At 40.3% G+C, this 13,868-nt stretch overlaps 1 protein-coding gene across 11 annotated transcripts in view; it reads right to left on the bottom strand.

Moving 5' to 3' along the window:
- Positions 1 to 285: 285 nt before the first annotated feature.
- The window catches only part of BRF1 (BRF1 general transcription factor IIIB subunit), a 270,488-nt gene continuing 256,905 nt past the window's right edge, over positions 286 to 13,868 (bottom strand). For 10 of the 11 annotated variants that reach the window (XM_075926416.1, XM_075926415.1, XM_075926413.1 and 7 more), the window contains 3 exons: positions 11,706 to 11,757; positions 7,675 to 7,843; positions 286 to 4,230 (listed from right to left, as the gene is read on the bottom strand). In XM_075926416.1, coding sequence (XP_075782531.1) covers positions 4,193 to 4,230; positions 7,675 to 7,843; positions 11,706 to 11,757 — 259 coding nt within the window. In that variant the 3' untranslated portion in view covers positions 286 to 4,192. The remainder of the gene's footprint in view (positions 4,231 to 7,674; positions 7,844 to 11,705; positions 11,758 to 13,868) is intronic. The other variant, XM_075926414.1, reaches the window with a different exon arrangement.

The following is a 13,868-nucleotide window of genomic DNA, read 5'->3' as shown; positions in this document are numbered from 1 at the left end:
ATGCAACTCTTCGAAACGAGCATCAGAATAACACTCCTATTAAGTAAACATACCATATTGTTCCTATTTGCACAAAGATTACATGATTTGATAGAAAGATCTTGTTAATATTATGCAGTTTACAGAAACCATCTACACTTACAGATAATCAGTGGAACAATACTATCTAAAACACACTTGCTTGATTAGAAATGCTCTCCATTTTAGAAACAAAGGAAGGCTCGAAATTACAGATTTTGTCCACTACAACCAATCACACAAAAAAGCAATCAAAAGCAAACATTCATAAGAATGAAGAGATTAAGGAATCAGAAATTTATTTATTTATTTACAGCCAATATATTACAATAAAAAAGCTGAACATGGCTCATATTGTGGTTGTATGCAGAAAATACACATGCTTACATTGAACTGTTTTAATTCTCTTGGCACTACCTGAATCAAATGTGTAGACTCAATGCAAAAATAAAAGTAGTACACTTACTGGGCAAAGGATACATTTACAGCATACATCTTAGGACAAGAGTTAAAGTACAATCCAAAGAGAATACAGACAAGCCATAGTAGGACAAGAACTTTTTAGACGAACATGAACTCAAAACATAAGGCTGTCTGGCATCATTTAAGATCTGCTTGCTGTTCTGGACACAGTGACTTTAAAGGAACATCATACAAGATTAAGACACAAAATGTAATTATCAGGGTGAACAATCTCATTACTTTCATTATTTCTCTTTCATATTTTATTCCCACAATAATAATGTGTGTTAAAGAGGCTTCATGACAGTCAAACACAATGCAACAGCTGGAGGGCTTTGCCTGTCAAAGTGACTTGCAGCAAGAGACATTTATGCTTTACACAAATATGTAGCTCAGATGGGTTCTAGTACAAAGATCTAAGAACAACAAATACCAAAGCCTTATAATCTCTCTTCATTTTAATTAGAATCCTGAATACAGCAGGGTCCAAACTACTCCAAGGAAATCCAAGCTATAATACAGCAAAACATTTTCTGCAAGGTCACTATGATACATTAACTGTAGTAAACAGAGTTAATGGTATGTTAACCTTTTTACATTTTCATGAGTGGTTATAAAAACAGAAACTAGCATCTTATAATCTGTTTATATTTCCTGAGTTTAGTTAAATCACAAAGGAAAATTATATAAATCCCAACTAGTCACCAGTAAATTAAAAAGTATGCAACTGGATTGAAAACCTTTATATTCTCCTTATTTGACATATGACACTTCCATTTTCATTTAGGCTCCTCTACAGGGCACATGCAATTAAATTCACTAGCAATGCTGGGATTGATGGTCTTTTGGTCCTCTCTAAGTGCCTTTATGGTAGACTGTGAGATAGCATATTCTGATTGAATCTTATGACAGCACTCAAGACCCCTGCAAGAATTTTCCTCTCCTAAATGGAAAAGCCCCCCTTGTCTCCAGTTTGGGATATGAAGTACCCAGCAATCCAATCCATTACTGAAATTTTCATTTCCTAGTTGCAGTGCTTTGAGTGTAGTGGATTCCACTGTGCACCCCATCTTCCCAATCAAATGAGCCACTGCCATGGAGAGCTGGATTAGTATTCTGCTGTGGTGGGGTGCGGGAATCCAGTGAAAACCTACACTAAAAATGTGAGAATTTCAGGAATAAAGAACTCATCTTAGTGGCTCACCAGAGGAAACAACTTTACTGCTTTAACAACACTTCACATTAGAGACAGCAGAGTAATTATCTTCCAGGAGTCAACATGCATGTTTATTTCATGTATATACAATAATTTGAACGTTGGTGTAAAATCCAGATTTTGAGACTATATTAGGAGTATGGGTACTTACAATGTTGCTCTTGGGCGGAGTGCTGCAATCTTTAAATTCAACCTAACTGGCCTAGGCAGATGAACCATAGATTTGCAAAGGCATAATGAATCTGCTTGGTATTTTTAAAACTATTATAATTATTATATGATAAAAGTGTAATTTTTCATTTTTTGTGCAGACAGAAAGGTTTCACTCCATACCTTTAGTCTCAGAGCAGCTTCTGTGTAGCTACCAACCATCTGTAACTTTTCTTATACAGTACCAGCTTTTCATGTAAGAATTATACTAAATCTCATCTTTCCAATCCCCAAAAATCTTTCCCAAACTCTATAGAAAAATAATAAAAAAAGGGCTTGGTTTTCCTCCTGCCAGCAATGCATTTTGCTATTCAAACTCTGCAACAGCACTTGCAGTCTCATTGATAGGGCTCAAAAATATCTAGCCAATACATACTAGTCAAAGCAGTACATTGACTAGTTATGCCAGCATTCAATTGTGTCCCAGAGAAACTGTGTAGGATCATAGACCTCTTGCTCCTCTTACCTCTCCCCTCCCACAGCCCATTTTACTGGCTGTTGGAAGGGAAGTTCAAGTGCCTCTGTCCTGTCTAATGTCCCTGGAAGTCTGGGCAACACCATTTCCTTCTACATAAACCTAGCTGGTGATGATCAAGGGAGCTGCCCAATCTCCTTCTTGCCAGGCCCTGGGAGAAGCACTGATATCCAGCCTCTGGATATGTGATCAAGTCATAGCTCTTCAGAACTTCCGTCAGAAAGAGAAGGGTGGTGTTTCTGTAGTGGGTGACTTGCCTAATAATAAATGGAGCGCTTCTTACAGCGTGTAACGCTGGAACAGACCCGCTTGGGGAAGACTGTTTTGCTAAGCAATATGTAACTTCTGGCAGATGATGCAGTTTCCTTGACCGCCAACAGCCACGTGAGAATGAAGAAAATGTCAGAACTCCTGTGGCTCCCAACATCATTAAGGTCTTGATCCAAAACATATATGTGTCTACTGGAGTCTTTCCACAGATTTCAGTGAGTTTTGGATAGGGCCTTAAAGGCGGGGGCGAAGGGAGGTCAATGAGAGTTGAATCTACCAACACCAGGTCTGATTTTAATCCACAGAGCTAGAATTCAGCGCAGTTGTTCTACTGAGTTTGGGATCAGGAAGATAAAGTGTGCTGAACTGTAGAATCTCAGAAGACCAGCATTCTGGCATTAATACTGATAGAACAAAATGAAAGTCAGGCTAAGCCAATCAGGTTGCCATACAGGTGATGTTTAATTTCCCAATAAAAAAAGTTAAATAAATTAAATTAAACTTCAGTCTAACCAGAAACAACTGATTTACACAAAAACCTATGCTTTTTTTGTTTTTGTTTTTTTTTTAAAAAAAACGCCTAGCTGTTTGGAGACAGGCTGCCTTCTGTGTGCCTACATCACAGACCAAGTCTGTTCCCGAGCCAGCCAGAATGCAGCAAGTCACTAACAGTCACCTGACTCACCAACTTCTACCATCATCTCCATATCAGTCTTGTGACAGCTCAGCAGCATGGTCATATATCGTTACTGGAATGAAATTAGCCACAATAGTGTCGCTTGCTTTCCCCATGGATAATTTGCCTTAAACTATTTTTTTCATAAATACTGCTGCAGCATTTATAAAGCAGTAGAAATCATACTTCTGTGACAACATTGTCTTCTATTGTCAGTATCTCTTGAGGAACATACATCTCTGTTATTAATGTCCATAAACACATATTGACCATTAAACATTAATTTAATTCAAAGAGATACTGACATTAAATTATATCTTTTTCCTTCATTTATTTACTTTTCTGACTTTATCAAGTAGGGAAGTTTGGACACAGTGGCAGAGTCACGTTATTACTAATGATTAGAAATATTTCTTTTTCTCATTTCTAGCATTATGAGAGCTTTAAATCTGGTGTAGTTCAAAGGTTTATATGGAAGTTTTACTTGCTTTATAATTTATTCCTCTTCTATATGTTCCTTTTCAGCAGCATGCCTGAAGCAGGATCAGATATGAGACGTGTAGTTTTTTTAACCACAACATACTCTCTATACACAGGCTATTTTTCTATGTTCTCTAGAAACATTACTTCCATGAATTCCTTCCTCAAAACATGATCCAAAAAAAATTTTCAAGTACGATAAACCCAAACTTTATTGCTGGGTTATAGGTCAATGTAAACTGACCAGAATCAACACTTAACTAAAAGTCTTTTTACAAAAATCAGGATTGTTCATTTATGTTTGCTGATCATAGACAGCTTCATTCACCATTCATAAAGTCATTAGAATAAAAAATTACTCCATCTCCTTTGAAAACAAATAGGACTAATAACCGTCGTCATCGTCCATATCACAGCCATAATCTGAAACAAACAGAAAAAGGTTTATTGAATGGAAAATATTCCAGAGAATTAGAAAGTTAAGTTAATGCCTATTATGTCCACTGGCGTGTAGGGCAGCAACCAAGGCTCTCCATTTTTGTTTGTCTTTGGCCATTTTCTCCAGTGTCCCCCAGAGAATTAGAGATGTACAATGAAAATATCACAGCTATCAAAGCACGAATTCAAGTGGTTTATATGCTGTGTAACAAGTTGATATGTTTCAATTAACCAAAGTATAAACTCATACTTTTGCTTAAGACTAAAGAAAAAAAACTGCTATATATGCTCCTTAACTTGTGAACATATATAGCACTGCACTTATTAACAAAGGTTCTATAATACATACAAATTATATGGAGTCTTAGGACCCTAATTTCAAGGCGATTTAGCACATGGATATCACCATATTTTAGTGTACTGAGTTGATAAGCTAAAGAAATCAAACTTGATTTGTCCAAAGTCAAGTGGACATGGATACTGATAAACAATAATGTGTCTAACAAGAGAGCACAATTAACTAAACATGAACACCAAGAAAAAAATAATTTGTTTAAATCATTCAAGGATTTATAAACTGAACCTACCCAGGCTCAAAGACATCTGATTCCCAGGAAGCAAAATTCCTCCCAACATTGAATTTCAATTAGGACATCTGGCTTCAGAAGTCCCATACCTAGTACTACTACAAGCAGAAACTCCAAATATGCCTACACTGCAATTATACCCCCGGCAAATCCGTATCTGCTGAGTTAGGCTCACAGGCCAGGTGGATGTTTAACTGCAGGGTAGACTTCTGGGCTCAGGCTAGCATGTCTCTAGGATGGAAGGGTTACAGAGCTCAGGTCACAGCCTGAGCCATAGGCTCTACACCACAGTTAAACAGCCCAGCAGCCTGTACCCTGGGAGCCCAAGTCAGCTGCAGGTGTCTTAACTGTAGTGAAGACACACCGTAAATGGCCAGTTTTGTCTCTGCCATTCATTTCTCATAATCCTTTATGTGCACAACTATTCCAGAGCAGTGCTGACTGCTATGGTCTAGGGGAAAAAACCAAAACATTTGTAAATGCTTCTGGATATACCTACTTCCTTTCTGCATAATTCACACATTAAAATGGACCCTAACTTTTACTATTATATGTGACTGTTTCGTATATTTAATCTTCATCTTCCAGTGTCAGCGTGGGGATGTTTCATGCTGGGACACAAGGCAGTGAGCGCTCAGCAGCCAAAACAAGTGTAATCCACAGTGACTGGTACAGAAAGGGCCAAGTTCATCACCTGAATCTCCTGCACTTCCCTCCACTTACCAGAGAGCTCAAAGACCCACCAGCAGACATACAAAGCAGTTCTTAGGCTGACTGTCAATTCTGCACAATTTTAACTCTGGCAACATTCCTAACTTATTTTTCTTAACACAAATACTCAGCTTTTTTTTTTAGCTGCAGTACAGAACTCAAAGAGGGTGTGCAATGTTCTCAGAATGTTTTAAAAATAGTAACACAAAGGAGAAAAAAAGCTCAGTGACCTTTAAACTAGTTTTGTGGGCTTTATTACTACTATTTTTAAACACAGACCCACCCACCCACATGGATGCACTTTCTTGGGAACATAATCCTAATAATAAACACTAGTGACAGACAAAGTATTTTTCCTATGGTTCAGAAATTATTTTCCAGTCAGAAATCAATCTAAAAGCAACACATTCCTTTATGTCAACCCAGAGATATTACAAAAAAGCTTCAAAGTCTGCATCTGAATTAATAGTGATGAGGAGGCTTCCACAATAAACCAATGCTCCAGCACAAATCTTCTTCACACTTTGCTTTAGCATATTGCATCATTAACGCCTTTTACTTTAAGATGATTTTTGCATAACTCCAAAGTTTAAAATGTAATAGGAAGATTCAAATAAAGAATAAATCCAGCCGTGTCCAATAATGAGGCTATCAATGTTTCCTGTCAACACAGAAACTGGGTTAATGGATGGCTTCTGGTTAATCCAAAAGTGGGGAGTCACAAAGGGGCTTAGGCACCTGATTGCCATTTGGGCATGCAAGTCCAATGTTTACATTCTCAAAACCCCCACTCAAGCTGGCGCCTAGCCCTGCAGAGGCCTAGGTTTCCACTGTTAAAGTCCCCTAGAGACCTACATTTCTGCATGTGCACAGCTTCTTTAGTCTAGATATCACTGAGCAACCTGGCACCTAAATTCCAGTGGGATTCACAAAGGAGGCATTCACCATCTAGCTTATTGAGGGGTCTGCTTGATAGATGTGCTCAGAGGCTGCATAGGAGTGTATCTACCAGACTGGGCCCCATGCAAACCGCAGCTAATCCATGTGATGTAGGGTTACCAGATGGGTTTCAAAAAAAATACCGGACACACCTGATCTCAGAACGGGATGGGGGGGAGGGGAGCGGGGCTGGTTGGGAGGAGGTCAGGGGGAGCAGGGCTGGCCGGGAGAGATCAGGGCGGGGGGGAACCGGCTGGAGAGAAGCAGGGGAGGGGATCGGAGGGAGCAGGGCTGGTGGGGAGGAGGACAGAGGGGGAACTGGTCAGCGGGGAGCGGGGCTGGCCCAGGCGCACGCAGATCCCAGGGTGCTACCCGTCCCGCACACGGTCCTGGTGGAGCGCACAGGTGAGTCCAGCCCCAGGGATTCTATCCCGCTCTGGCCCTGCCCCCCTCCTCTCTACTGTGTAGTTGCATAGTGCCTGGCTGGTAGACATGCTCACGCAGTGTGAGTGTGTCTACCAGCCAGGCACTATGCAACTACATAAGGATACTCATGATAATAATAAAACTTACTTAATTAGAAAATACCAGACATTTACATTTCCGGTATTTTCTCAATTGGTTTCCCGGACGGAAAGCTCAAATACCGGACTGTCTGGTTCAAAACCAGACACCTGGCAACTCTAATGTGATGTTGGACTCTGCAGGGCTGGGAAGGAAAGTCTTTCTGCCTGGTGTCCGGGGCAGCAGTGCACAGGTTCCCCTGCACAGCTACTCTACCCATCTATCCCCTGCACAATGCCTGGATGAGGCTTAAGTAGTGCAGTGAGCCATGCAGAGGGCCCTCCTCTTGGTGGGGTTTTAACCCCACATGCAGTATGGTTTAACATGCATTTTAAAATGCTTTTCTTTAATAATGAAAAGGCCACTTTAGCAAAGAGCTAAGCAATGTCAGATACGGAGAGCAAGGCACTATGCTAACCATACCCATCACCACTTTGTGTGTTCCCATGTCATCTGGGACCTCATGCTAACACTTTGGCTTTGTTCCCAAAAAACAGCTATTTTTTATTTCTCCAATAGCCTTTTGTGAATAAACATTCTTTTGCAAAGAACAGAAGTTGGTCTGGTAATTTCGGTCTTAAAAGTTGTGCACAGTCAATAGATCCCACTATCTAAAATCAAGACCTACCATTTCCTCCCATTAACTGAAGTGCACTCATGCAGTGCTCATCCTCTTCTTCGATTTCTTCTTCTTCAACTTCATCATCATGGTTATATGATACCGGTCCGCTCTCTACCAGAACATTCCCTGGTTTTTCAAGCTCTGGCCCTTCTGTCTGTGAATGTGGAAAGACTGCCTGTGAACAAGCAAGAGGGACACTAAAGTATACCATTCCTTGTAGCCAACCCTTCCTCCTCAAAATCTCCTAATGAAAGGACCACAACAGCTGGCACAATTGTTCTCTAACAAAGCCCACATCCAGTCTAAGCAGCTTAGCTTTGCTAGGGACCACTCAGCTTCCATAGTGGAAAGTACTGTGACTGTCCATCAGTGATGTATATTCAGATCTCAAGTATTTCAAAGCCAGGCAAATACTCAAAGCGAAACAGTGAAACAGAATGAAAGAAAAACAGAACCCTCTCAATAAGAGCAAGATAAAACTAGCTTGAGGCTGGAGGTGCTTTGGCAGAGCTCTGTGTGGAAGCTTGCAGTGTTTTCTTTCATTGTGTCTGGTTCAAATAACAGCTATTATGCAATGGCAATGCTATTATCACTTTAATGAGAACAAAATGTACTCCGATATCAGAAAAAACTGACGTGTATTAGTTTTGACAGATCAGGTTGGATTTTTTTGGAGCAGAATCAAGAGCGTGACAATAATTATCATTAGACAACACTGTTAATAGTGTAATAGAACACCACACTGGATATACAAACTGATATATCTAGATGATCAGAGCAGCGGGTTGGGAAGGGAACTGGTGGCTCTGGGAACATATGTCAAGGGTCCATAGAGAGCTGAGTTTCACCCGGTGCTGATCTGTCCTCTCTCTTATCAGAGCTGAGCAGTCTGTCTTATTGCTGCTAAGGCTCCAATTCAGCAAGGCGCTAAGAAGAACTTGGCAGGAAATAGAGGGAGGGATTTTAAGGATTTCAGTATTTTCCCCATTCAGCAGCAGGATGAATCCCAAACAGAGAAAGGGACCCATTCCAGAGCAGCCAACTGCCTGCAGGGCACTGAGCTGGGATGGGATGTGGGTTACTCAGTTTCAAGTCCCTGCTCTGCCAGTTAAGACAAAAACCTTAGCAAGATTCAGACAGGCATTAGCTATTTCTATGAACAACAAGAATATCCAGAGTAACAGCACTTAATATTAAACCACTTTGGAAGTGATATTAAACCCTGAAACATGAGGTTTAAGTCAAACTAGAGGTTAAGAAGAAGGTTTTTGCACTTTCTAAATTATCCAATGCTGGCCACTCCAGAAGACAGGATCCGATTTAGTACGGCAATTCCTCTTATTTATTTGTTCTATAGTAACTCTTAGATGACTCAAACAAAATCATGGGCCCACTGTCCTAGGCCAGGGGCAAGCCAGATAAGGCCCACATGCCAGAAACGACCCACTAAGGCTTTGGATCTGGCCCACAGCCCGCTCCACTGGGACCTTCAGGTAGGTTCCCTGCCTGCCACAGTTCCAGACCAGTCTAAGCTGCTGGCTGAGGGTCATGTGCCCAGAGGGATGGGTAGCGGGGGAAAAGACTTCACACACTGCCCTGTGCCCAATTACAGCAGCTCTCATTGCCCAGAAAATAGCCAATGAGAACTACTAAGATTGGGTAGGGGCAGGGGCAGCACCTGAGGCCTCTCTCCCCCTCAGCATGTGGCACAGAGAGGCACTCCAAGCTCTTGCCCCAAGTTACAACCCCCTTCTTCACTCAAACTCCCTTGAAGACCCTACACCTTCTCCTGCACCTCAGTTTCCTACCTTTCCTAAGCTTTCTTCTGCACCCAACCTTCATCCCAGAATCTGCACCCCCTACATAGAAAAGTGTGGCCCTTGACCACTTACCAAAATCTTTGCATGACCCCTACAATAAAAAAAAATATTGCCCACCCCTGTCCTAAGCACTGTATGAACACATTGGAACAGAAAGCCCAAAGACCAAAAACTCAACATCTAATTACTCAAATATCAAACTCCATCCAAACGTGTCAAAAATCAACCTGATAACACAGGCAAGCTAAAGATTCCAGCTGAGATTTTCTAAGGGCTTCTCTTGACTTACAGCCACGCAGCTGTATCATGTACCAATAGGAGACCATGTCCTGTCAACACAGGTACTCCTCCATCTCCAATAAGCCCTCACGTCCACATAGGTCTGTCTGCACCAGGCGTTTGGTCAGAATGACTGTGTCGCTCAGAGGTGTGGATTATATAAATTTCATTAAGTCAACAGAAGTCTGTAGCATAGATCATGGCAAAGTCACCAAGGAAATTCCTCCAATAGAATATTGACTGGCTACTGAGCATCCATTAATTTTAAATCACACAGAGAATTATCTCCATGCAGACATTAATCTCACTGTTACTTAGATTCAAATTCCTTTAGTTTCAGTTTATCTTGTTTCACCCATCACCACTTTTCCCATAGAATTATCAAACTGACAACTCCAGGGATTTTAGGCATGAGAAATAATAGACAACAGTTTTAGGAAAAACATCATCTTAATTTATACTAATTTTTATGCTAAAAGTTTCCATCTGCTCTGAAAATTTTCATTAAAGAATGGATGAATATAAAAGAAGCTACAACTGATTCATTGTTTATTAAAATTGCACCATCCTAATTAAAATATGACCTTCTTCTAATTATCATGTCCATTTCCAGGCTGTTACAGCTCAAAAATGTGCAGGTTTTTCTAATGAGCACAGCATAAAAAGTGAAAATGTATTTCCCCAGGCATTATATCAAACTGTTTCTGAAAATTAATGTTTTAAATCATTTTTAAACGAGGATGTCAAACAATTCCTTTCACCAAACTTCCTGAATCAGTCTCCAGAAAAACCTTTGGTAGGACTTTTAAACTCACACTTTTTTGTAATAAGGGTATGAATGGTTGTAGGAACATGTTAAATTGTCAAAGTTAACTAGAACATTTTCAAAATGGTGTCAGATTCCACACATTTATATACAAAAATACGAATGGCTGACTCAGTTTGTAAATTAGCAATACAGATGCTACACTGTTATGTAAAAGTTTATTTTCTGAATATGGACAACAATTTGAATTTACTGTATGTGTATAAATATATTTCACAGAGGCAGAATGTGAGAGAGAGAAGTTAGTAAAAGGAATCCATAGTGAGGTGGCTGCAATGATCCGACTTATTGCTTCTGGACTGATCAGGGGGATCAATCCTGATCTCTCTGACAGAATCTGGTCCACTGAGGCTTTGCGTAGTTTCCATTAAGGATGCAAAAGGTTAACCAGTTAATTGGTTTCCCCGTAAGCATTAGGCTTATCAGCAGGGCTCACCGAGCCACGGCGAGCCTCACTCACCAGCTGTGCTGTCCGGCATTCTGCGCATGCGCAGATCGCCCGAACCCGGCTCTTCCGGGATGTAATCTACACGCCACGGGTGAGTAGATTACATAGATTGTTGAGCCCTGAATGCTTACCAGGTAACTGGTTGGACTGAAAACTGAGGCAGGGTAGAGCAGCCCTGTGAGAGTCCAGCTGGCTGTTTGGGGGTGGCGGGCAGGGCCACGCCTGCGTCGGGCCAACAGGACCCTGGCCATGTGGGGGCGGCAGGCAGGGCTCCAGCCCCCTGACTTAGCCTGGATGGGCCAGCAAGACCCCGGTCCCAGCCGCTCTGGGCCAGGCAGGTGATGCCCTAGCCCCAGCTGAGCAAGGCAAGCAATGCCCCAACCATGCCAACAGGTGATGACCCATCCAAACTGAGGTTGCCCTGTAGGACTCTGGCCACTCCAACTCAGCCTGGGTGGGCCAGCAGGATCCTGGCCAATGGTTAATCACTTGGACTAAAATTATCACCAGTTAAAAAAGTTAACTATTTAGTTAACTTTAACTAAAGTTATTTACATCCTTAGTTTTCATCCCTAGTTTCTTAATTATTGTATTATGACTTAAGTCAATTTTCAGACTGCAGTTTTAGAACAGGATTCCAGGAAAGGTAGTAAACTTCACATACCTCTTCAGTTGCAGCCTTTTTAGCTAGCTGTGCAGAAATCAATGGTCTTAATCTAGAAAGAAGAAAAAAGGTGTTGATGATTATTAGGAAAGTTATATTGTAAATGCAAAAACACAAGCAGCTTGACAGAGAGTACATTCACTTGTTCTTTAGCCAAGAGTATGAATTTGTTATTATCACACTATGTACTTTATCCTTTCAATTGAAAAATAAGAGACCTTAGGCACAAGTACTACACATAGTTTAAGAGTAATTAACATTGACATTCAGTAAAACTATGACTTAACAGCTCAATATAGTAAAGGATTGTCTAGACATAAAAGTTGATCCGGAATAAGATAAGGTGTGTGTTTAAAGAGGTTTAGCTATTCCTGATTAACGCCATGTGTGAATGCTCCAATCCCAAAATAATGTCTTATTTTGAATAAATTTAATCCATTTCCAAAGTGGATTAAGCTTATTTGGAATACAATTAATCAGGAATAATTGATTTAGGAACAGCTAATCAGAATAACTCCCTGTGTAGACAAGCCCTTAAAAAAAGCAAGCTAATAAGCATAATAGCAAAACTCCATCCCATAGGTCACCCAAAGCCCTGCTTAGCTCTCCCTGGGGCTTTATAAAATAGATTACTTTTCCCATATGCTCTGAAGGCCAAATTTTTTTCCCATTGCTGGCCTCTCCCTCTTTTCTGATATAGAGAGAGACAGATTCAGTGAGCCAGATTCTGTTCCAAATTACACCTATGTACATCTGGGATAATTTCCCTTTATTTGAGAGATGTGATTCTGGATTTACATTGATATACCAAGATTAAATTACTGTGGTTTTAACATTTTATATGTAATCTTGAATGAGACTACATCAAAAAACAAAAGGATCCTACATGGTCTGAAAGAAATGCTGGAAGCTGAACTTGTACAGGGGGAAAAAGGATTGTAGAGAAACATTTGGAGGTAACAGGTGAGTCTATTATTTTCCCATTCAGGTGGGAAGTATTATTATTGCTAGTCATTTGAAATCCTTATTGCTATGAACATTGTTCTCTATTGTTTAACCTAGTTCTGAGTATGTTGTGTCCCCTCCCCTTATCCAGATATACCCAGTTGTACAACTCCAGAGTGAAGCATTCGTTTAGAATAAGATGATTCTTTCCCTCTACTCATCCATAGGTTCTGGAATTCTTTCAGAATACAAATAGAAAAATTGTCCTCTAATTTAAAAAAAAGACACTAAATCTGACTATTCTACAGTAGGAAGTGAAACCCCAGAGAATGAGTGGAGAGCTTTAGTCTTTGCTATCTGACAGAGAAGAAAATATTAAAATTTAAGAGACAGGCATTCAACTCTGAGTCATCTTGGCAGTGCTTCAGAACATTTTTAGGACACTTGAACAACTGGAGCAGTCCAAGGTGAACCTCTTTTCAGTGCATCTAACCAAGCTGAAGTGAGGGCTACATTTTAAAGGCAGAAACTATGTACTTGCACCGAGAGGATGATCTGGAATACAATGGTATTCTTTTACAACTATTCTCTCTTGCACTTCATGATTATCAACATTATGGAAGAAAAAAAATACTGTTAACTCAGAGAAGTTATTTACTACATAGAAGTCCCAAATGGATCCTTAAATATACAGAGAAAATATTTGAGGGTACAGATACAAATCTTACTTTGTGTCCAATATCCTCTTTATGCTGCCCCACCTGAGTTACACAATCTTCCTAAAATTTGAATGTGTATTATACCCTTGATCATTACTTTCTAACAGAGTATGCTCACCAAATTTAGACACACACAGACATGAGAATGCAGTAACAACATCAATAGCTTAGATAAATAAAGATTGTTGGTCAACTAACAGGTAAAATACCTGTACCACCCTGTATTCACATACTTGAAAAGCAGTAGACAAGACACTCCCTCTCTTTGAAAACAGTAGCAATTATTACAATTAACACACTATCCTGAGATGAGACTTGCTTCCACATGTTACTGAGCAACACCACCTCTCCTAAGAATTCCGTGAAACGTTGCCCTACCCAATTAGAATCAAGCCGTTAAATTAGCCCAGAGGGTACAGAGAATCTGCTGGAATTTGTTTTAGAGGCAATAATGCATGTGCTTACACGGAACTCCATAATCATTGCTATACTAAGTACA

This window comes from Pelodiscus sinensis, chromosome 4, assembly GCF_049634645.1.
Source record: "Pelodiscus sinensis isolate JC-2024 chromosome 4, ASM4963464v1, whole genome shotgun sequence".
NCBI classification, from domain to species: Eukaryota; Metazoa; Chordata; order Testudines; family Trionychidae; genus Pelodiscus; species Pelodiscus sinensis.
This window is presented reverse-complemented; position numbering and strand designations above follow the sequence as displayed.